The 24,589-nt window shown below is 43.2% G+C and overlaps 1 protein-coding gene across 6 annotated transcripts in view; it reads right to left on the bottom strand.

The window, feature by feature from the left end:
• MDGA1 (MAM domain containing glycosylphosphatidylinositol anchor 1) overlaps window positions 1–24,589 on the bottom strand; it is a 380,713-nt gene that overhangs the window by 244,720 nt on the left and 111,404 nt on the right. For all 6 annotated transcript variants that reach the window (XR_007246342.1, XR_007246345.1, XM_048518953.1 and 3 more), the window contains exons 2-3: window positions 16,904–17,043; window positions 6,069–6,243 (exon numbers count right to left, since the gene is read on the bottom strand). Coding sequence is in view for 4 of the 6 variants with exons in the window: in XM_048518953.1 (XP_048374910.1) it covers window positions 6,069–6,243; window positions 16,904–17,043 (315 nt within the window). In the remaining 2 variants the exon portion in view is untranslated. The remainder of the gene's footprint in view (window positions 1–6,068; window positions 6,244–16,903; window positions 17,044–24,589) is intronic.

The following is a 24,589-nucleotide window of genomic DNA, read 5'->3' as shown; positions in this document are numbered from 1 at the left end:
GATAACATGAGGTCTGAAGCTCAAAAGCTGAGCTGTTGGCTGGGTGGTGACAGAGACAAGGAGAGAGAAAGAACACAAAGAGATGCAGACCAAGATAAAAGGTCCATCCTGAATGTTTTGGTAGGAGATCTGTCTGATAATCCCTCCAGTTTAAGCTTTTAATGCCACCTTCTTCTGTTTCTAAGTGCCAAGATTCTCCCTTCCCCCTATGGATCTTTGTTTCTGAGAACCTGCAATGATTAAAGACTGGGGCTGCAAACTTATTTGGAAGGACGATTAAATCTCCATGAAATGTTAAGGTTCCATATTACACATTCTCTACAATGTGCAGAGGGATTTTTGTTTATAATAATGGGAGAATGAGGCCTTAGTGGGGTACCTAAACTTTCCATTATTTTTTTCTGGTCCTTTGTGATCACATTTGCCATTTAAGGGGAAAGATGCTTCCCATTGGACTCAACATTATTTCTCTTCCAGAACTACCATTGCATTTTGCTTTGCTTCATTACAGTACTTCCTAGTTGGATGGGTTTCAGGCCTGCCCTCTTCCTTGCTCCACTTTCTGAAATCACCAGCAACAATGAAACGGCTGAAATTGCATTGCTGGGCTTTTGAGATGACATGCATGCTAGGCTACAATAGCACTCACCTGATGCAAATCTCAATTAACTACAGCCCACTTCTTTGGCTTTTTTTTCTGGCATGATATAGCAGGCAGAAGGTGACTTTTGCCTGGCAACTTTTTATTCCCAGCGCATACACACAGAGAGAGCATGGTGAGATTTTGTGTGTTCCACCATCTGGAGAATTTTAGTTTTCTATAAGATTCCAGGTCTTGTAACTACAATCTCTCACATACTGAGGAGGATTCGGGGGGTGGGGTGGGGGGGAGCTCTCCGTGCCAAGATGGCAGAGAAAAGTGCAGTTGTAGTTGCTTTAACAGACCAAAAATAAATGTGAAAACTGAACCTGAATTTACAGATTTGTATATTTCTAGTCCAGTGGGCCACTCTCACCTGTTATTGGTGTTGTCTGCTGAGAAAGCAGCTGCCATGATATCACCCCGTTTTCTGCTTGCTTCTTACCACTGGCAATTCTGCCCACTGCACAAACTCATGACACTCAGCCTGAGTAATCTTGTGGGATTTAAGTCATCTCCATCTCCACAACGAAGTTTGTGAGAAAACTAAATCATCCTTACTCCTGGAGATCTGAAGATATGAAAGTCCAACTCAAGCATTGTTTCTGGATTCCCCTGCTTTCCAGCTGGTCTGCGGGGAGATGCTGGAAGCCCAAGGAAGTCCTTGTTCAGTCCCAGATTTCACATAATCAGTTCTCGTTGTTTGCAGGTTCTGCTCTCTCCAGCTAACTTTCATCATCTTCTCCCTACAAGGACCATCCTTTAGCAGATCTAACCTTATAACATATTAAGGAGGAATTACTTGTGTGTTGCACGTGGGTTCACATTTCACCATTCTTTTTCTGGTAAAAAAGAAACTAGTGCGTAATAGGGCTATGCATCCAAATATGGCTGAGCTGAAACCTTCCCCCCCGAAAAAGTCATTTTGGCCTTTTCAGGTTTATTTTGGCCCAAAAATGAAAACCAGCTACCTAGATGAACTGAATAGCCAAAGCTGAAAAAAAGCCAAAATGTGGGCTTCAGAGGAGGCAAGGAAGACTCAGTCAATCTGTGCTTTCAGCTCTGTGGCCTGGAATTTGTCAGGTTCAAATTTTTGAAAAATCCAAAAAAGCTGACATGGAGGTTCAGTATTCTTTAAAAAAAAATTCATTTAAAGCAGAATCCCATAACAATGATGCACACCCTTAGTGGGAGATGTCAAATTATACATACCCTAACTTTGATAACTATGCTTGTCTCTGTCTCAGTAGTGGGTAAACTTTTTTGGCAGTTGGGTCACAAGTCAAGTTCAAAATATGAGAATTCTTCTCCAGTACTTAAAATAGCATGTATGTACCCCCTCCTCCCAAACTTTGGAGAAGTTCTGCTTCTAGATCTAAGGAGCAACAGAAGAGGCTAGTTTAAATGTCTCTCTCTGTATTAAATGCCACTCAGTCACTTTTTAATAATGGTGTCTCTATGAATCAATGTCCTCCAAAACATTCTATTGTTAACAGTTATGTCCAGTTCTTGCAAACTGAAGACTGTTGCTTCTTTTATACTGTATGGCAATAAAGACTTGTTGTTGTTGTTGCTTCTTTTATACAGTCAATTCATCTCATGATGGGCCTTCAATTTTTCCTAGTATTATTGTCTTTTCCAGTGAGTCTTGTTTTATCTTGATTTATACTTATCATGTTCCATATTCTTATTATATCCATCAAACAGCTTTGGACTTTCCTTTTGCATCCATTCACGTCAACAACTGAACATCCTTTTGACTTTAGTCCATTTGTGTCATTAAAAGTAGTGATTCTTGCACTTGTCCTCTGTTCTTCCTCAGTAGCTGATTGCGTGCCATCTGACCTGGGAGTACCATCTTCCAGCACTGTATCTTTTTTTCATTTGGATTGTCTCCTCATAGGTTTTCTGACATAAGAGTTGGTCAGAAGTGGTTTACCATTGCCTTCTTCTGCCCAATACTAACCAGGTTTAGCTGTAGTGACACTGCCATCATCTATAAAAGATCCTCCATCAGGGTCAACTTCTACAACTACTGCTGCCCAGTAACTACCTTCAAGGATTCCCCAGACACCATCACCACTGGAACTGTCTGTTCTCTTATGCTAATGTGGCCATTGATCCCTGAAGGGGGTGGATGCATCTTAGTCTGGTGTCTCAGCTGCAACCATTCCACCTTGAGTGACTCTGCTAGGAGTTTAGCCACAGGACAGAGGCTAAACAATACACTTATGGTATTGTCCCAGGCTTTGCTGATGCATATAGCCCCTCACCACTTTAAGGTGTGCATCCAATGGAGGAACTGAAATCTGAATCTGTGCTAAAGTTAGGCCCATGAGTACTAAAAATGCCTGCACCCTGTACCTTTGGAACCCTTACTGCAGCTACACCATCCATTTTTCAGCTGAACTGCTGATTTTCTCAAAGCTTCTGGTATGCCCTAAGTCACCAAAAATTGTGCTATTCTCTTATGATCATGTAGCAGCAGCCATTGTGCAACTCACTTTAGATACCCTTTCAGTATGTGGGCACTTCACTGACCACTAATTAACATGAGTGGGTAAATGATCCAACACTCGGAAAGAAGTTAGATTTGGAAAATTCTTTCAGTATAATAAGCATTACAAATTAAGGTGTTTCTGAAATGTGTCCTCTGCTGTAGGTTTTTTTAAAAAAACCTATCTCTTACAAGAGATTCATATCCCTACAACAATTAAATTACATCACAGATGAATTCAGCACGTGGTTGGGGACTTGCCAGCTAATGCAACTGTGTTTCAATACCAATATAACTTTTAAATGTCCCTTTCTCCCATCTGGCTTCTTTCTTTCTACCTGCAAACATAGAAGGGCTCCAAGCAGCAGCTTCCCTGATTACCTAATGCTGATATCCGAGGACTTGTTGCTACTGACAGCAGCTTCATAGATCCCCAGCACACCTGCCTTGCTGGCAGCAATTGAAACACAGCAGCCCACTGCTTGCTTTCTTCTTCGGGGATTTATGACAATCTCTGAAAACAGATGGGGGGGGGGGGAATGGCAACACATGACCTGTACTCTAACATAAGCTGAGTTGCTTTGGAATTCAGCCTTCTACCAATTTTTAGCTCTTGGGTTTACTTTTATTTGGAAAAGTACATTGTAGGCAAACAATGAATCCATGTTCACAGTTGGCACCATCCTCATGGCTTCAGAGAAGCCATATCAGGAATCCATGGCCTGGGCCAAACAGATAATGTCCAACATCTCACAATGAATTCAGTCACTATGAGTTACTTTGAGAGTCCTTTTTTAAACAACTGTGTCAAAAGGAGATCCCCATGTTATCTGTATTACATGACATTATGGCCTATTATGCACTTTTGGTCTGCCCTGTGGTGAGCATACATTCCCTTTGGGCATATTTAATGTTTCACACAGGTCCCCCCCCCCTCCCCAAATTCACCACACCGCAGATCTGATATTTCAACTGGTTATTGAAAGTGGGGGAAATATGATTTTCTTCCCTGCCTGTGCAGGGAAAGTGAAGCAAAGCATTCAACTAGCCAGCCTGGGAGCAACACAGAAGCAGGAGTAGGCAAAATGGTGGCTCAGCTCAGAGAAATTACTGGGGTCTCCTCCTGTATAAACACAGAAATGTGGGGAGACCCCATGGCAGAACAAACTGCCTTGGGGTAAGCATGGCATGCATAAAAAGCCCATATGTTCTAGAGGGCATCCTCTGTGAGCATTGTCTCTGGTCACTAATAACATAAAAGCTAAAATCAGCAGTGAGTGTGGGTGGATATTTACCTTGTTACATATTAAGGACAGAGGGAAAAGTCATAATGTCACTCAATGGTTTGTGCAGTTAAAGACCCCAAAGGCTAACCTCGTTCTTTCCTGCCCTCTCATTCTTAAATCTAACAAAGGATAATAATATACAGGCTCTTCTCCAATATGGGGAAATACAATTAACGGAAAGGAGAAAACATGTTACCAAGTCCATCTGCAGAGTAGATGTTAGTATTGGAAAGCCCCTGGCCACCCAATTGACCCCATAGCTCTAAAGGTCAGAGATCCATAAAGAACAGCAGGTCTCTGCATCAGCTTAGATCCAAACTGTATCCTAGAAGCAAAGGGTACCCCACAAAAATAAATTCCCTTTTGAGGGAGATCTTTTGAACTCTTCCACACTCCCAACTTAAGCTTTCAAGGCTATAGTATAGAAGGTAGGAGAGACATAGGTTAAACAAGTGACAGGAGGATAAAGAAGTTCCTAGAGAAGCTCATAAATTTACCACAAAAAGACAGCTGGTTTGCACTCTAAGCACTCGAGCCAGGGTATGCTTGTGATCAGATCTGGCAGACTGAATCAGGCTCAGATCTATCTGAAAACAATTATTATTTGGGTTGAAGCAGAATTTTTTTTTGTTGGGGGGGGGGTGTTAATTAAGTATGTATGTTCTGAAGACATAATAAGCTCCAGTGGGAGCAATTCGATCAAGCATTATCACATGCATGACCAGGTGAGACTATTTTCATCTCCCAAGATTCAACCTGAGGTGAATTCACCATATAAAAAGATTAATGTGAAACAATTCTAGCCTGAGTGGTTATCAGTACTATTCTAAACAGAATTCCAACACCATCTAAGTGAATAGACTTAGGAAGGGTAAAACCCTGTTTAGGATAATATTGAAAGGTCTGAAATATGAGATATTCAAAGAAAAGGAGAAGTTACAGAAATGTGAAGAAAGGCTTATTTCTGTCTGGAGTAAAATGCTGAGGTAGGTAGCAATCTTACTGTGGTCCCATATGCCTTTATTATTTGCCCCTTCTGCTTGAGTTCAGGATGGCACATATGAAGCCATCTCATTTCATCTTTACAACAACCCTGTGAACTAGGTTGGGGAGATAAACAGTTATTTGCTGCAGCCTAGCCAAGTGAGCTGCACGGCTGGACAGGGATTTGAACCGCTCAATTAAATCTGCCATGCCTAAGTCATTTCTACTGAATTCGATATACCATGCTGGCTTCCATCTATGATGGAAGAAAATACCATGAAGTTGCATCTGACTTATGGCAAATCTATGGAGTTTTTAGGGTGATATACAAATGTGGTTTGCCATTGCCTGCCTCTGCATAGCAACCCTGGACTTTCTCGATGGTCTTCCTGCTTAGCTAGCCTGGGCCATTTATGTCAGAGAGCTCCCATCTGTAGCCCCTTGTGAACAGTGTTATCCTTCGTTAATGAGGGGTGTTTTTTTGCACTAGAATTCCAATATAAGTATTTTAAGGGCAATGTGCTGGAATGACTGCATGTCCCTTGTGCCTCTGAGATATGAGGGTGGCTCTAAGTCAATGCAGAGTTTCACCGGCCAAGGAATCAGATATAGGCACGCAGTAGAACTGTGGGAAACTTTGGTTGGCCAAAAAATGACTTACACTGCACATCTACTCGAATGGACTTGATGGCGGGGGACCCAACCCCATTCTCTGCTTTACAATAATAGCGGCCCCCCTGCAGCCTCTGGATCTTCTCAATCCGAAGTGTCTCATTAAACACCGATGTCTCTTGGAATTTGTCCGAGGCGCTGCCAGCAGTTTTGGTCCACCTCACCTAGAGAAGGGGAATGAGAAAGACAGATGAACAGAGAGAAAAAAAACACAGCTATAGGACACAAACAGCCTTAGAATAGGCCTGGGGCTCTGGCCAGAGACAGTAAACTCTTATGAATTCTCATCTGGGGTTTCCCATACAATCTGCCAAAGCAGGATACTTTTTGGCTTATGGATTTTTTTTTAAAAAACTGATCCAAATATGTTCATGCCATGCCATGGCCTTCATCCAGAAATTCAGAAGTGCTCTCCAGAGTTCCCAAAAGTGTTTGTCATGGGCAATAACTCCTGCCAGGTTGTGCTCAGCTAACCTACTTTGCCCTATCTTGCAACTGTGATAGGTCCCCTTAGACAAACACTGTGCATCAGCCAAATAGGGGTAGCACAAGGCTAATTGGGCTTTCCAGCTCCAATTCTCGGAGGGTGTGAAGTGACTGGTAAAGAGGCTCACAACTACAAAGCTTTCATCACTCTTCAGTCAGTGCTTTTTCATCTCTCTGCCTTTCTGGACACTGGGAATATTTAATCTGTTAAACTTCAGAAGGAAGAGATGCAGAAATTGCTGCTACCCTGTAGCTTCCCTTTGTCTCCCCTTGTGTATTATGGCTCTATGACTGTGTGTCTGCTTGTGTGTGTATGTGAAGAAAGGCAGTCTTCTGAATTCTTGTTTGTTTTTCTCAAACCTAGATTCAAGGTGATTTGTTCAAGGAACACATAAGTGAATATCAAGATTGTAAAAAGGCAAACGTATGAAATATTGTGGAGAAAGGAACAGTGCACACTGCATTTGCTCAAGATTCCTTTGCCTTGCAGAGATTTGCCTTTGCGCCCTGATGCATAAACACAGGCAGGCAGGAAGAGGAGGGGGCTGTTGGAAGAGAGATGCAAAATTGGAGGGTTCAGGGAAAACTCAGAGGCACCAAGCATGGAAAGGATGAAATAAAATCGCTGGCAGGCCAACCAGAGAGTTGGCTCTCCTGCTGCTGGAGCTGATGGCAGAATGGATCTTTATGACAGAACACTGCTGGGAAGGTAGCCACACACTAATGTTCAATAGCCACAACACTAGCCAAAAACCTTTCTTAATTGACTCCGGACAATACACAGGTCTGACTAACTGGAATGTTATCTAAGCTTGGAGTCTCAAAAATATACTAAGCATTAAACATATATAGAACGGTTTTCCAACCTAGATCCAAATGTGGCTCAGCACAGAACCAAACATGGCTCTTAAAAAAGAAATTTAAATTTTGAAGTTAAGCTATGTTGGAAGTGTATATGGGATGTTAAAATAAGCAATACGTGAGAGGAATGGCAGGGATTTTTTTTTTACAGGATTAAAGGGCTTCTTTGAGATATTTCACAGAAAGGGACATGGAAGTGAACAGTTGCCTGTAAACCAAGGGTAAACCATGCACACATTTATGCCAGTGAACTAAAACAGTTCCACAAAACATTCCTGTGTATATATGTTACTTATTGTGCGGCATCACGTGTGTCACTCTAATTAATCAACATATCAGTTATCAGTAATGTTAAGTATATTTTCCTTTATGCAAACAGGGTTTCTTATACTGGTTGTTTGTTAATCCCTTTGACAGAGGCTAGCTTTTTAATTACAAAAGGTTGCTGACCCTGCTGTACTGAAAGATACTGAGGCTGCAAATGCAATGCTAAGTAAGTTTAAATGCTCCATAGAGACTGGCATTTTTTTCTCAGTAAACATATGTGATATCAGACTGTTATGTTGTTTGATGTATTTTGCTCACAAAATTTGTTTCCAAGTGCAGGAACGAATGGTTGTGGTAGAAAATGAGATGGCATCTAAGATAGTTGGGATTCATAAAATATATGTGGCAGGACACCAAAGAATAGCAGCTGCTTGAATGCAGAACCCTTTCTCTGTGCAGCTCAAATTTCCTATGTCTCCTTCAAATTTTCAAATCTCTATCAGACACTTTCTTCATATTTCAAGCATATTTCCTGTAGCCATAAGGACAAAATATGTTCTCACGTATTTTCTCTCCCTTTTTCTCATGGCTAAGAATCTCATGATTTTAAATAAATGTCAGCTTTGCCATTCAAACACCAAATTATGTTCAATTATGGTGCAGACATGGTCTCATAACTCTCTATACCCCTGCCATTGCAAGTCTACTGTACAAAGATAGTCCCACCTGTTTACTTTGCAATATCTCCATTACACTACTGCAAAATCCAGAACTTGATGCTCATGACCCAAAAGACCTGAAAAATCCAGTTTGCTTATTTTTCTCTTTAAGACACAGCACATTTCCCTTTCTCCTAAGCCCTCTGCAAATATTATGTTCTGTTCCATCACACAAACCAGAAACCTACCAGCTGTGTGTATTTGGTGTCCAACATGCACAGTTGCTAATCTTGGCTGAATTATATATTTTGTGGATTTCCCATACAGGTACAGCTTCCATTCACATAAACCAGAACCATGAATGGAAGTTGTATCACATGGAAAAATGACACAGTACTCCAGTCACACAAGATGGAGATGGTGCCTATGACATTCTTAATATGTGGAACTGGTGAGCTCTCAGTTTGTATGCATAGAACACAATGCAATCTCCACAGCTGCAAGCAAAACCTGAAGAAAAGACGCCAGCATTTACTGAAAATGCAATCCCCAGAGCTTCATCAAGTGGTCCATCTTCCATATCACCACTTTATAGGATTTCTAATCTCTAGATCAGGGGTAGGGAACCTGCGGCTCTCCAGATGTTCAGGAACTACAATTCCCATCAGCCTCTGTCAGCATGGCCAATTGGCCATGCTGGTAGGGGCTGATGGGAATTGTAGTTCCTGAACATCTGGAGAGCCGCAGGTTCCCTACCCCTGCTCTAGATTCTGAAGTTTTTTCAGAATCTTTTACTGATTTCCAGACTACATAGATCAGTTCCCTTGGAGAAAACAGCAGTTTCCAAAGGTGGACTCTATGGCATTACACTTGGCTGATGTCCTTCCCCTTGCTCCATTCCCAAATTTCCAACCCAGATTTGACAACCCTACCACTTTATCACCTTCTCTCAATGCTTCTAAGATACCTTAACTCTTTCTCCCCTCTACCACCTCATACAGCACTTTGCATGCACCTGTGTGAGGGACATTTCAAGGCAAGGAACAATGGGAGCGGGAGGATCTTAACCCACTCTGCAGCTGCACAATGGTCCTCTTTGGAATCCTTACAGATATCCTGTTTAAAACACTTGGAACCTCCATACTTTAAAAACCAAATCCAATGTTTTACCCTTCTTTCATGAGCAATACTATTTATGCTTCTCTACAGTTTTCAGTTTGGAGCTACTTTCTACAATTCTGCCAGAATATTCTTAAAGAAATAAAAGAAACTAAATAGGAGTGCTTAAAGAGACAGGTTTCAATTTGAATCTCAGCAACAGCATTGAATGTATCTTTTATTTCTCATTTGATTATTGCCAGGGGCATAATGCCCATTGGGCAAGGTGGGCAGCTGCTCAGGGTGCCACCTTGTGGTGGGCATCAAAAATGCAGGGTTCGTATTTGGGTATTTTTAGTGGTTTTCTGTTTGTGGCCTGCAGTGGGCTCAGTTTTTAGGCTAGCAGCACCGAAATTTCAGAGTATCTTTGTGGGACCCTACTGATGATACCACCCAGATTTGGTGAGATTTGGTTCAGGGGGTCCAAAGTTATGGACTTCAAAGGGGTGCCCCAATCCCCCATTGTTTCCAATGGGAGCTAATAGGAGATGGGGGCTACAGTTTTGAGGATCCATAACTTTGCCCCCCCTGAATCAAACTGTACCAAACCCGGGGGGTATCATTAGGGCAGTCTCCTGATGAGACCCTGAAAGTTTTGAGACTATGGCTTCAGAAATGTGCCCCCCCCCCCCCCGCCTGCAACCCCCATTGGCAGGAATGCAGAAAACTCAATGCAGAACAAAGATTCTTGGGCAAATTTCTGGAATGTTTCCCCTCCCTTTTCCTTCTCTGCCCCCTGCACCAATACCCCTTCTCACTCTGAGGAGAAAACAGAGCCTTCAGGAAAAACAAAGGGAAACTCTGTTTATGGGGGATGGATTTTCAGTCATACAGGCACTACCCCTTTCTGTGAATCAGTCACACACCGGCACTTGTTAAAGTTTAAAACAAAACTAATTTTATTTACAGTGGTTTAGCTTCTCAGATGGAACAGAGAGGTTTCAAAAGCATTTTAGGTTTCACAAATAGTTATTTCTTTCTCAGATGTTACAGCACTGTTTTCAGAACAGACTTATTCACCCACAGGTGCCTCTTGAGGGAAAACTTTCCACCCGCAGTCAAGCACACTCCTAGTTCACCTGCCCTTTATCACCAAAAGGGAATGGTCACTGACTATAGGAGAGCCCCCACGTGAAATTTCCCTATTCCAGAGATCCAGGCTATCTAGCCTATAACAAACACTGTTCCTCCCTGACAGTCTGAGATTAGAGGAATCTGGCCACCTAGCCTTCCTGTCCTTGTCTCTCACTGGCCTCACTGCTACTAGACACAATCTCCAGACTGAAGGAACTGTGAGCTGATACAATCTGTGTCTGATTCCTGAATCTGCATACTCAATTCCCACCAAATCACACTGATAGGCTTCTTCCTGCTTTTATAGCAGACAGACAGTGCACCCTATCATTGGCTACCTGCTAAAGCATTACAGCCCAGCCAATCAGGTTGTGCTCTGCCTGTTACTGTGGTGTTTTGCTCTGGCTAACTGCACCATTGCACATTAACTCCATAAGAGCCTAATCTGTCAAACACCCCATACCTGCCTTCCAATCTCCCATTTGGCCACGGGGCATCCATCAAGCTCTCCCAGCCTGCTGACTCACTGCCCAACTGATTGGCTCGCGTCCGTGTTAAAAGGTTTGGTGTGGCCTGTGTCCCCACCAAGAAGATGGGCCTGCTCTCATGTTGTGGCCGTGGTCCGCTGGACGCCTGAAGGGCCATCACGGCTGTGCCAAATGGAGCTCCTCTGCTCTGCCCATTTGTGTGAGAGACTGAGCAACGGTGGGGTTTTGTTCATTTCTTCGTGGCGGCAGGCATGGGTGGGATGGTCCACTTCAGTGGTGACTGTGAGATCCATCTCCTCCTCCTCCCCACCCCTCTCGGTAGGTTGTCACCATGTGGGGGAGGGAGCTCCAGGTTGGGGGTTGAAGGGGCCTCTACACCACTGAGGTGGCCATGGCTGCAGTCCAGGACAGATAAGACACCCATCCCCGGACAATGTTTTAAATAATTTTTGTAAGATTCATTCCAAGTTCTGCCCCACAGAACCCACAAGCTCAAGGACTTATATTTGTACTAAACTCTATAATGTATCATAGAGTCCACGCTCCTAATCAAACATTTCTTCAGAAAAAGTGTTCTCTGTATGGAGATAACCGTAATTTCCAGAGAATTCTGGAATGTTAACTCTACCATGTAGTGCGTACTTGTATGCTTTGGATTCCTGGCAGCAGTTATGCTGCCACATTAACCTGTGACCCAAATGGGGTAGAGAAATGAAAAAGTAAAACATATGAAAGAGGTAGGTTTGCCAGCCCATGGCAGTACACTCAACTGGGGGTGGGGGGGTGATGACACCACATCTGGTGCAATACATTAGTGACATCATTGTGTCGGAGCAACACTATAGCATTCCCCCAAAGTACAGTTTAACCCTAGAGCTTTGAGTGAATGCTAGAGTGTTGTCTGACAATAATGTCACTTCTGGATCATGCTGATTGCCTGCCATTTCCTTCACTATTTTCCCCCTCCCACTTAGCTGAGCAGTGGTGAGAAGAGAAAAAGAAGAGTTTGGATTTATACTCTGCCTATCTCCTGTAAGGAGATTCAAAGGGGCTTACAAACTCCTTTCCCTTCCTCTCCCCAAAAGATACACCTTGTTTGTTTGTTTATACATACTTTAGATTTATTAGCCGCCCTCCCCTTGTGAGGTAGGTGAGGCCGAAAGAGTTCTGAAAAACTACACTAGCCCAAGGTCACCCAGCAGGAATGTAGGAGTGGAGAAACAAATCTGGTTCACCAGATAAGACTCCAACGCTCATGTGGAAGAGTGGGGAATCAAACCTGGTTCTCCAGATTAAAGTCCACCTGCTCTTAACCACTATATCACGCTGGCTCTCTGGCAGGAGGAGATAGGCCTCCTTTCAAAGTGGGAGAGCATATGGGCTGCTGCCTCAGTCTATAATTATATATCATACATCCCCTCTCACTTCCAGAAGGGATGTCATCTCACAGGCAATAACAGGGGAGACACTCTGGTATTTGGGCAAAACTCTGTGGTAAAATAGCTTCTATCATATTAGTGTTTCTCTCAACGTAACTACACAGCCAACATTGAGGCCTAGGCCTCCTTTTAAGCCTGGTAAGATTCCCACCCCACTGTGCTCCCTTGCCAGAGGCCGGGAGGACCTGGCTACACTAGTTGGACTAGGGTTAACTCGTATGCTGATAATAAGGCAGACAGCATTATTACTACCACAAGGCATCAACCTTAATCATATCTCTCCCTGTCTATTGGCCTATACCAGCTAAGGTGGAGTACATATAGTATTTCATGGAGATGAGACAATAGGATTTGATGGTCTCTGCCCAGTGTCTCCATATTATTCAGAGCTAATTGTGGCCCATAAGGATTTATTTATCCTTTAACCTCTCATTAGGAGGCTGAAGCCTTTCAGAAATCATTCTCTTTGTATGGTTGCTTCAGTCAGTTCTTTAATCTTCCCTCAGCCTTTTTCATTTTAGCCTCATTTATTTAGTTTGACCACATTTTGGAGCTTTAACAACTAACTGAGAGAAGAAAGAAGATTAAACAAAGGTTAAGAGAAGAAGCTTTGATTTAGAAAAACAGAGAATAGGGACAGTGTGTGTTTGTGTGTATCTTTTTGCGTGTGAAAGAAAAAGAGAGAACTAGGGCTTCCAGAGCCTCTCACAGACCATTCTGGAATTGCCAGCCACCAAGTGGGCCTGGAGATCTCCTGGAATTACAGCATGTTCCCAGTCTACAGAGATCAGTTTCAATGGAGAAAATGGGTACCCCATTAAGGTCCCTCCTCTCCCCAAACTCTGTTCTCTCCAGGCTCTGCCTCCAAATCTTCAAAAGGTTTTTTACCCAGAGTTGGAAATCCTATTCACCTATATTACTGTAATTTCAAAACTGCCCAGCCAATGTTGAGATTATACTAAAACTGACCATCTAAGTAGCAAAAAAAAGTATATAAAAGAATGAGAATAAAATGACTAGTAGGTATATGTACAGGAAACTTTAGTTTGGAGTGAAAACTTGCAAAGTGCCAAAGAAACCTAAGGAGATAAGTGATGGCACAAAAACAAAACTGAGGGGGACAAAGACCAGGGAATTATGTCCGCTGGATACATAATTTTCTTTTTGTTATGTCTGCACAAGTTCTTTATGCTTGTCTGACCATTCTTTGTGTTATTTTGTTGCACCTATGGTTTATCTGTGCTCTTGTGCAATAGACAAAAACTCTTTTTTTTCTCTGAAGTTCTCTATCTCTATGGCGTGAAGGTATACCGTATATACTCGAGTATAAGTGACCCAAATATAAGCCAAGGCACCTAATTTTACCACAAAAAACTGGGAAACTTATTGACTCGAGTATAGCCTTCGAACTTGACCCAGTAGCAGCTAAAAACAAAAGATTTGGGAGCAAGATGAGATAGAGTTGCTTAACAGAGTTTGCATTAGAAATGAGCAGCTTTCCAGCACTCTAGGAACACAAATTAACCACTGTTTTCCTCCAAATGTAGAATAATTCTGGGATTCATAGCCATGCCAGCCTAAACTTTGCTCCAAAGGAAGTCTTTGTGTTCAGCAACATCAGTATTTGGCAGTAAACTACTGTATGAAGAATTGTATTCATCTAGAATGCAACGCACCAATAACCCTTAGGAGAGAAATGCCTCGGTTTCTTCACACACACACACACACACACACACACACACACACACACACACACACACACACACACACACACACACACACACACAAAACACCTAGTTGTATTGCTATGCAGGCTGTCCTTACAGCTTGTTTTTATGGCTCTCTGTTGAGTTAGAAGCAGCAACATGCTTACCGGATTCCCACAGCAGCCCCAGCTCCGGCCGCCATCTTGGAATTACCATATGTACTCGAGTATAAGCCAAGGGGGGCTTTTTCAGCATAAAAATGTGCTGAAAAAGTCAGCTTATACTTGAGTATATACGGTATATAGCTGTACTCTAAGAAGAATGTGCATGTTGATTCAGTGTAGCTATTATTCTCATGTGACCACTTTATTTACATATGCAGGTGATGTAAACAAACTGGTATCCAAGTTGCATGATTCTCCATGTTTTCTTCTAACTTACCTGCTCCAGGAAATCTCTTGCAACCACAACCCAAGTTGTTAAAAGTTGTAATATCTAGTTTAGCCTCTGTAATCTGTAATTTGGCCGTTTCATATTTATTTATACTCCATTTATACTTCATTTATACTCTACTTTTCTCCACAATGGGGACAATGGGGACATTCTGCCTTCCATGACATTCTGCCTTCCTCCATTTTATTCTCACAACAACTCATTTAGGGTAAGAGTATGTGATTGGCTCAGGGACACACCGAGTAGGGGAAAGAAATGGTTGCCTCTTCCACAGCAGACTGGAGATTTAAATTTGGGTTTCCCAGGACCTAGTCCATCACTCTAACTACTATGTCATGCTGGCTTCTTCAGTTTTTATGATCACAGCCTTAATAGTTTTACTTGAAGTGTATGCTTTGAATAAATGTAAATTCTAAAATTTATGCTCTGGTTTTCTCAGTTTGACTTTCATCATGATCAGGCACCAGAGGTGTATGGGGGCCATATGGCGCCCAGAGGCAAAACCACCTCCAGGCGCCCCCTGCATGGTGCTTACTCTTGAGTACCCCTCTTCCTGGCCCAGCAGCCACAGCGCAACTTTCTCTTGCACCCCGGCTGGGAAGAGAAGGCTGGAGCCTGACTCGCAAGTAGGCGCTTACTTTAAAAAAAGGACTTGCGTGTAAGAGCTGGGGCCAGCCCCTCTTCCTGGCCCAGAAGCTGGGGTGCCAGTTTCTCTCATGTCCCAGCTGCTGGGCATGAAGAAGAGTCAAGAGCAATCCCCTCTTCCCTGCCCAGCAGCCAGGGTGCCAGCTTCTCTCACTTCTTAGCTGCTAGGTGGGAAGAGGAGCAGAGGGCAGCCCCTATTCCCAGTCCAGCAGCTGGGGTGCCATTTTCTCTCACATCCCGGCTGCTGGGCGGGAAGAGGAGCCGAAGGCAAGCCCCAGCAGCAGGAAGGCATCTGGCCACATGGGGGGCGATTTTGCACCCCCCAATAGACCAAATTAGTTGCGCCCAGGGACATAGGTTACCCCATTCACATGGTTACCCCATGTCCCCAGGGAAATACGCCACTGTCAGGCACAAACATTTGGGTTAAATAAACTGAGGTAAAAAAGGCATGATATAGGATTTTGAGAAAGCTTCTCTATATGTGTTCAGGAGGAAAGGGAAACTGTCTGCCAGTTTTACCATACCTTAATCACTTTGGCTTCGGAGAAGAAAGTAATCATTGAGCGATCTTATGGATGTCTCCTTGGAGACAATCTGAACCAAATTTGTTAAGGGACAGCCGCTCTCCATTAACTGGCCTTTAGAACAAGTCCTAATGCACAGAGGTCATAATATATAGTCATTTTTGTGACAACAGGAGTGCAGGGAGGACATTTAACTCAGATTAATAAGGAACTGGAAAACACCATCTTGAGGATACTTCATAGTTTGATTAGGCAATGGGGAATGGGTGTTTGCTAGACAAATAGCTCTCAAAAAGTGACCTTTGGGGTCTGGACTGCTCTCTCTAAATCCTATGTTAAATAGTTTCTTGTCTGTGAATCCTTGGAGAAATGCTGACAGCCACTCCACGTCAGTTTGTGTGAGTAGTGGGCCTATGGAAAAGGATATGAAGAGAGCAGGAGGGAGTGCTGTGGCTTTTCCACCTTTTTAATATACTCTATTTCCTGGAGGCTCTAATTCACATTATAACATTCTCTTCTGGGGTCATTCAGTCAGTCATTGCTGGGCTTTTAAAGGTGGTATTCCCAAGGTAAGAGATTTGTCTGCACATTTCACCAGCTATGTTAAGAACATCTCTCACCCCTATAATTTGGGACTCCCTAAATGTCAGCAACTCAATGTCTACTGTGATGACCATCTGGCAAAATGAGCTAATTCATACTTATTTCAATCAAGTACCTACAGTAAATTCTTCAAATGAATATGCTTGAAGCAGCCAAAGAGAATATCAGTTGAAGAGACTCAACTTTTCTGTGAGGGGGAATATTTGCCCTATTCAGGCTCCCTGTATTCTATTGATAGAATGCTAACAGTTTTAAATTTTGTAAGTATGGAAAATAATTCAGCACAGTGTGTACTGTTTAGCTTAATGAGGACATTGACCATTTCTGGGCTCTATGAACTAAACGATAATTCAGAGGACAACATCCTTTCTGGTAAACAGTGGTATGCCTAGCATTTGCCAACATAACAAATAACAAGTAAAGGGACCATAAATGACAGAATGGGTCAGAAAGATTACCTGTGGCCGTGGGTGCCCTGTAACCAAACACTGCAGAACAAGGGTATCACCCTCCCGAATAGTGTACACTCGTTCACTGATGTTATCTTCCTTTACAACACATGCCTGTCCAGCATGGATGATCTGTGCCTGAGAAGGAGCTATGGAAGAAAAGCAAGAATTAGAGAAGCCCCCGTCCATGTGACTCATGTCTACTTAGATGTGTCTCTGTGTCTTTATAGAGCTGCTGCTGGAGTCTTTGAAGTTTTCAGAGACTGTTACAGACTTGAGGCTGACCAGTTCTTGCTTTTTAGAGCTAATGACACAAAGTCTAGAGACAATATGAAAATAAGATAACAGACCTCAACCCTGAGCAGAGTATACATTAAAAATAAACACTGAATATTCAGTAACGCCAAAGAGATATCCGCATTTCTGCTATATTGCAACATATGAACCAGCCTTATACTTTCTGACTAGTAGAACCAGCACTGTCTGGCTGACAGTAGCTCTTCATGGGCCCATGCAGAGAACCTTCTCATCTTGCTACCTGAGATCCTCCCTAAGGTAAAGATACTAGGAATCAAACATAGAAGGCTGTGAACACAAGGTATCTGCAGACCTCAACATGGCAAGCAGCAGCAGCAGCAAAAAAACCAAAAACAATGGGGCACAGCATCACATCACATTCCCATTCCCATTCTCATAGTTTTGTGGAAAATGAGAGACTCCCCCCCCACACCTGTGATATGCCAACTAACATTCGGCCCAAACTGCACATCTCTCTAGCTATGCACTCTGAGCAACCGATACATGTATAGAAAAGAAAATGGGGACATTTTGGGGCTCCACTCCTGATCAACCGAGGCAAAATGGCACCCGGTCGATACCATGAGCAGAAAATATGCTTGGGGAAACATTTCAGGAAGGGCAGGCTGCAACAGTCAGCAGCTCCGCAGAGTTGAAAACTGACATGACGTTAGGTGGGGAGATCGGGGGGAGGGCTGCAACGGTCAGGGTGGGGAGATAAGTGGCTGAACGGGGAAAAAAACTGGTTCTGTTCCCATGAGATTTGCACAGTAGCAGGTTCAACCTGGGATTTTTTTAATGAATCACCAAATTGGTGATTTTTGAAAATCCCGAAAAAGGGAAATATCGCAGGGCAAACCTGCTTTAGGACTGGGAACCGTACAAACTTCTTGAACAAACTGGGATATTTCCCTTGCTCAACTCAGGATATTTGGACCATGCAGAAACGACTCTGGAGAAAATGGTTGTTTTGGAGGGGGTACTTTATGTCATCATAACCTGTAAATTTCCCTTCCCTTCCCCAGGCTCAACCCTCAAGTCCCCAGGAATTTTCTAACCCAACAGTTGCAATCAAAGCCATAGCCTGATTAATCAGTGGCATGATGTGTTACGCATAAAAGAACAGGTATGTTACATTGCATTGCAGAACACATATGAGAAAGTTCCAGTCAAAAGAGTAAATGAATCAACCAGACTGATAAACTGGCAAAGATAAATGGAGTACATGAACCAATAAAAAGGGGCAATTACTTTTCTAATTAACGAGCCACTCCCCCAGTTCTTATTGAGCCCAAACTTGATAGCATCAAATCTATGTATGAATTCCAACTCCACAACCTCACACCTGCGTTTCCCTTTGAAACTCGGTTGCTGAAGTATGGTAATCTAAATCTGTTACTAGATGCTTAGGGAGGATGAAATTAGTGATGCTGCAAACTTTGGCACAAATGTGTTTGTCAGGGGAACTTACCATATATTTTGGGGAGTGACTATGGTGAACCGAACCTAGGATTACTTTGCTTGAGGGTACAGTTTAAAGATTGCACCTGGGAGTTGTAGGTGACAACCAGCAGTGCCTTGTTTACTTCCCTGTGAGCCCTGTCCTGTAGAATCTTGCAGTAGATATCCCACCTATCGTACATTATAGAAACACTATACCAAATTATGTGAAAAAAGACTGAATGTATTCAGAATGTCTGGCTGATTATGCACAAGTGGCTGCTGCGCTACAATGGCTAATGTCTGTTGCTGCAAGATTTCTTGTATGGACAAATTTCCTCGAGCCCCGCCCCCTTCACTTTCCATTCCCTTCATGACAGGAAACACCACTTCCAGTGTGATTTTAATTTGTTTCACTGCCAAAGTGGGGCAGATATGTCAGTGAGCACAGCTTTGCCCCAGATATTTTCCCTCTCCCTCCACTGCCAGCCTCCTAGCTTCACCCTTCCCACTACCTTGCACTGCCATCCATGCCTTCCCCCTAGCCCCCCCCCCCCCACTTGCACATTGCTGGTTCCTTCCTCCTTCCTACTCATCCCACCCCACCTTCCTACTCATCCCAAAGCATCTTTGGATAGCCAGCAAATGGAAGTAAAAAAAGAAGAAAGAAGTTCAACCGCATTAGACAAAACACATCGACATCTAAATTCTCATACTGATATCTCAATATCTCGATATAATAACAGCGAGTGCTTGGTCCCTCCATACAGCTAATGTTTCCATGCACTCAGCCTCCACCTTTTCCAGGGATGGTGTGAATCCCCCCTCATGCACACACACATACACTACATGGGTGGTAGGATAGCTCTTATGTGGGATAGCTCTTATGCAGGAATATAAAAATAACAAAAAAAATCAAAATAACATCCCTCTCTCCTCTTGTGGCAGCAGCAGCAGGAAGTATGCATGCGTGTGTGTGTGTGTGTGTGTGTGTGTGTGTGTGTGTGTGTGTGTGTAGGTGGGAGAGAATATCAGTTCTGGACAGGGTCCCCTTTTTCAGTGGTGTGATCCAGGGAACTGTTTTGCCTCTTTCATTTGCAGGGGGCGGGGATTATTTTTTGGAAAGGGGTTACAATATAGATATAACTGCAATATAACTGCAATATTAATATTGATATAATATTGATATAATAGCCATTTAAAAGGCTATAACAAAACCAGCAGTCTTGAGACTATGTACCTTTATGAGTCAGTTGAGGTGTGAAGTTAAGAGATTCAGGAGAAGCTGCAGAGGCCCAGGAGAGTTCAGCATGCAAGCTGCGCAATAGAAGTGGAGTGCCTCTTCATATGTAAACAGAGAAACATGAGGAAACCCCACTACAACCCTGTTGCATAGCAAAGATGGATTCTGCACAGGGCAAATATCATGGGTGTAGGATGCGATACAGGTCCCATCTGCAAAACGAGTCTACCCCGTTTTATTTCCCTCAACCCTGGATTTTCGGAAATCACTAAAACAGCGATCCTTTTGCAAAATCCTGGGTTGGAGTTGCTCCCGTTGAAATGGCCAGGCAGGCGATGCTTTATTTCCCTCCCTTCCACCGCACCGTCCACAATCAGGGAGGATCCACCTGCCACAGCAATATGTTCATTATTATCCTGTCATTGCAGGGAGGCACCTTTTTCTTTTTCTTAAATTTTTCATGTTGCGTATGCACAGCTGCACAGGTACAGCCAATCGTATGGCAGGATGATTGGCATGGCTGCAGGGGTTCATTTCTGCATGCCTGCCTAGCTATGCATGTGTTGCAGGAAATAAAAAAAGAGAAGCATCTCTGTGTGAAGCAACCTAGATTGTTCCAAGGGCTCCAATCGCTGCCTGCATGGCACGCATGAAAAAAAGGGACATGGTTTCCTTTACAATGACTGCAACCCGTTATACGTTTGCTGTGCAGAATCAACCAAAGAGCCCCAAGGTAAGTGTTCCATGCATAATGGGCATCTGTGATATGAGACATGATTCGATAACTGCATTGCATTTTAATAATTAGGCAGCCTATTCTAACAGGCATAACTTTATGAATGGACGACCATTCTCTATGGCTCATCACACATTTGCTACACAGACACTTCAATCCTCCACCCCCCTACCCTTTCTTTCCATCTGACTGGTGATTTACTGGCAGGATTATTCCACAAGTACTATCCAAACAGTTGCGGATTAATAGATTCAATGTGTTTACTAGAATGAGTTTACAGCAAATATGACAAAACTCATCACTGCCCCTCATCCTGTGCCTTCAACATCTGCAGAGACCTCCTGCTGTTATGCTCACAAAACCTTGCTGCCAACTTGCCATTAAAAAACTAACATACCCGAGACAGAGTAGAAAGCTCTGTAGCTACAGTCAAGCAGATGGGAGCCCACCCTTCCCAGAAGGAAAAGGGATTACTGTTTACTAAGCATGCCAGTAGTGAGAGGATGAAACATTTATATAAGCCTAGAAAGAAGGATTTAGGACTTGGGAAAAGCAAAACTATGATGAGAAAGTCAGCAAAGAATAGCTCCACTGCTCTACCACCATCGTATTCCCCTCTTAGCTTTCGTTTCACAGTTAGAAGTCTGTGGTTGCCAAGGTTCAACTATTTTCATTCTGGTCCATCGCAGATTTTAGTGGCATTTTTATGTGGTTCAGTTGTTATGCTGACAGGCCACTATAAGTTATTCCTCTGACAGCTGTTAATACACACTGGGCCATTCAAATGCAGCAGCTCATCAAATGGCTCTAGCAATTTTCAATGTCCACCACAAAGAATTCCCCCTCCCCCCCTAGTGATACAGTGAAAATGTTCTGATGTTGAATGAGCAACAATGCAGAGACTCGTGCCATGTGACGACATCGAGCCTTTCCCCGTTATTTCTGGCGCGCGCCCTGGCTTCCGCACAACCCCGCACCCTGCGAGGGGGCATCAAAAGGCGCCGTTTTCTCCAGCGCCAGGAATGATGTGCGCTGAGGGAGCGCGACAGCTGCAGCGTCGGGGCGGCTGCGTTGTCGCCGCCCCTGTAGTGGGGAGTGCACCGGGACCCCGCACTACTTGGCCAGAGTAGCGTGCAGCAGAAGGTAAGTGGGGAAAGGCCCATCATGTGGTCAAAAACGACCTTCATGTGATGGCTGCTAATATGCTTTTAGTTATTCTAGAGGGTTAGCCATGTAAGTTTGTTGCAGGAAATGGGCCCAGTGGCATTCTAAAAACTAGCAAAATTTATTCCAGCACGAAGTGGAATAGCTGCACATGAACCCGACTTTTTCCTGCCACTCTGCCCTCCCTTGCCACGGCAGGGCAGGCTCCAGGTGACACGCCTGGGATCTGGCTACATTCATTGGGACCAAATGGTGAAACAGGATCTTGGCTCTGAGGGGACAAGACACTGCAGGCTTTGAAATGGAATATGGTGGCAACTTACAGGGTTTTCAAGGCAAGAGATGTTCAGAGGTGGTTTTCCATTGCCTTCCTCTAATTAACAACCCTGACTTCCTTGATGATCTTCCACCCAAGTACTAAGCTGGGCTGACCCTGCTCAGCTTCCAAGATCTGGTGAAATTGGGCTAGTCAGGGCCATCCAGGTCAGGGCAAAGGTAATACAGAGCTACATTAAATGTAGCGTGCACCAACAACTATAATTAGGGATGCCCCAAATTCAGTGTCAAATGTGTTCAATATTGAAACTTAACATGTCTGAATAAACTGACCAGATGTGAACAGATCATATAGGCTGATTAACTGGTAGCGAATTACTCAAATGCCTGCTGAACAAGTTTGCCTTTTTTGTCAAAACTGAGCACGTGCAAAGTGCGGCCTACTTATACAGACTGCAGCCATTAACAAAGGACCACTGACACAAACACTGAAGTGTAGATTTTTTAAAAAAATAACCCACAGCTTTGTTTATATCTGATTTAAGTATTTATTGCTGCATCCATGTAGAGAGACATTTTCTCTGCACTTTTCTATTGACATGCCACTGAAAGGCTTCTGGAGGTATTTTTTTAAAAAAATCAACAATTACTATTGCATCACTCCAACAGTCTAACTATCTAACATTCTAGCAGTTTATTGGCAAGACTGCCAAAGTCCCAGCTTTCATTTTTTAAAAGTTTCTTACCTCCTTCATTGTGGAGTTATAAGAGGAAAGATGCTACCTATACTTGGAAGAGATTTTTAAAAAATTAAAAAGAAAGCTGGGACTTCCATGATGGCCTCATGACATCAATAGAATGTCAGATCACAACAACACAATAGCAAATGCCAACTCCTTTTAAAAACCCTACTGATATTTTGAGTGGCATGGTAAACACAATGGTGGCAATGGCTTCAAGTAAAGCCAATCATACCATAGTTTTAGGGAGGATTACTGTAAGCAGCCTGTCAACCATGAATGGGTTGATCACCCAAAAAACCCCCCAATTCCTTCCTTATGAAAAGGACATGAACCAAATTGGTGGGTGTCTGAGCATCCCTAACGATAAGTCTGTAGCCAACCATTTATGGAACATGGGAGCTCAAACAAACAAATAAACAAACAAGCAAAAACATTTTAAGGAACAAAATTGTTTTTAAAATTAACTGGTATTTGTCTAAATGGACCACTTTGGAAGGGTTTAGAAGATAGTTAATAAGCCCCATCTTTGTTTTTTTGTGTGAGTGCCCTCCCTACGTTTTTAAGTAACGGCTGTTCTTACCCGAGTCTCCATCCACACTATTAAACCAATGTCTAGACAGCCACCACCCTTGTTTGAAAGAATTCTGTTACTTTTCAGCAATGCACACTGTTCAAGGCTTTCCAAAATGAGTTTAGAATAAATATCTGAACTGCGTGTTAAAAGGTACTTGGTCATCAATCCTCAAAGGCCTGTCCCACCCCATGAAGCCTCAGATCTCTTTAGCCTTGCAAGAGGAACTAAGCTCCTGCTAAGACTCTTTTACTTCTCTGGGAGCAATTTGTCTGATGATGGCTCTGTTTTCCCTCTGAAAAGAGCAGCCTGCTGCTAAAGCTAAATTCAAGCTACCCCACAGGGGAGCACATTCCTCATTTTTTTTACTGCTATGTTTCCTACTCAAATATTTATATGCCTGTGTTTTTACTTGTGGCACTGCCCAAGTACTTCATTCAAACATTGAGTGCTACTCCTCTCAACATCCTTAAATATTCACCTGCCAGTCCATTAATTGGGACGTTCTACATTTATGATGCCCCCACATTTCCCATGTACAGAAGGTACATATCATCATATGCTGATGGGTGATGTCATGCTATTACCCTGAATATACCTCCTCATGTACATAATGTCCAAATAAGGTGCCAGAAGCAACTCATTGAACTCATTGAAGACCCTGTGTCCACTTTTCTGATTCACTGGTGCTAGGACTGCTTTTATAGCAACATTTCAGGCATCAAAGAAGAGGGAAGACAGGGGGGCAAGAGACCTTCATTTGTCTGTCTACTCCCAAGTGTTTGAAAGTAAAATGATCTGGGGGAAAGGAACGGGGCTCACAAAACAGAGGATCGAAGTCTGAAGTGCTCCCAGTGATGTGTTTGGGGGCAGTGATGAGTCTTATATGGTTTATAATTCGCTCAGACTAAATGGAGATCACTTTAGCTTGCATGATGGAGTGGAGGGGGGCTTGCCATTTACTTGTTTCTATATTGCACCTGCAAGCATCTCCTCACTGAAGTCTCCATCCTATTTGTGCAATCTGGGTTCTCTAGACACGACTGAGTGATTTAGACACTACTAGAGTTGCCATCCTCCAGGGTGGTGGCTGGAGATCTCTCACTATTACAATGAATCTCCAAGCAACAGTTCACCTGGAGAAAATGGCCATTTTCAAAGGTGGATTCTGTAGTCATCCCCGCAGGGTCGTCGCTAAGGAATAGGCGAGACGCGGAGGAGGTTT

This window comes from Sphaerodactylus townsendi, linkage group LG01, assembly GCF_021028975.2.
Source record: "Sphaerodactylus townsendi isolate TG3544 linkage group LG01, MPM_Stown_v2.3, whole genome shotgun sequence".
Lineage (NCBI taxonomy): Eukaryota > Metazoa > Chordata > Lepidosauria > Squamata > Sphaerodactylidae > Sphaerodactylus > Sphaerodactylus townsendi.
This window is presented reverse-complemented; position numbering and strand designations above follow the sequence as displayed.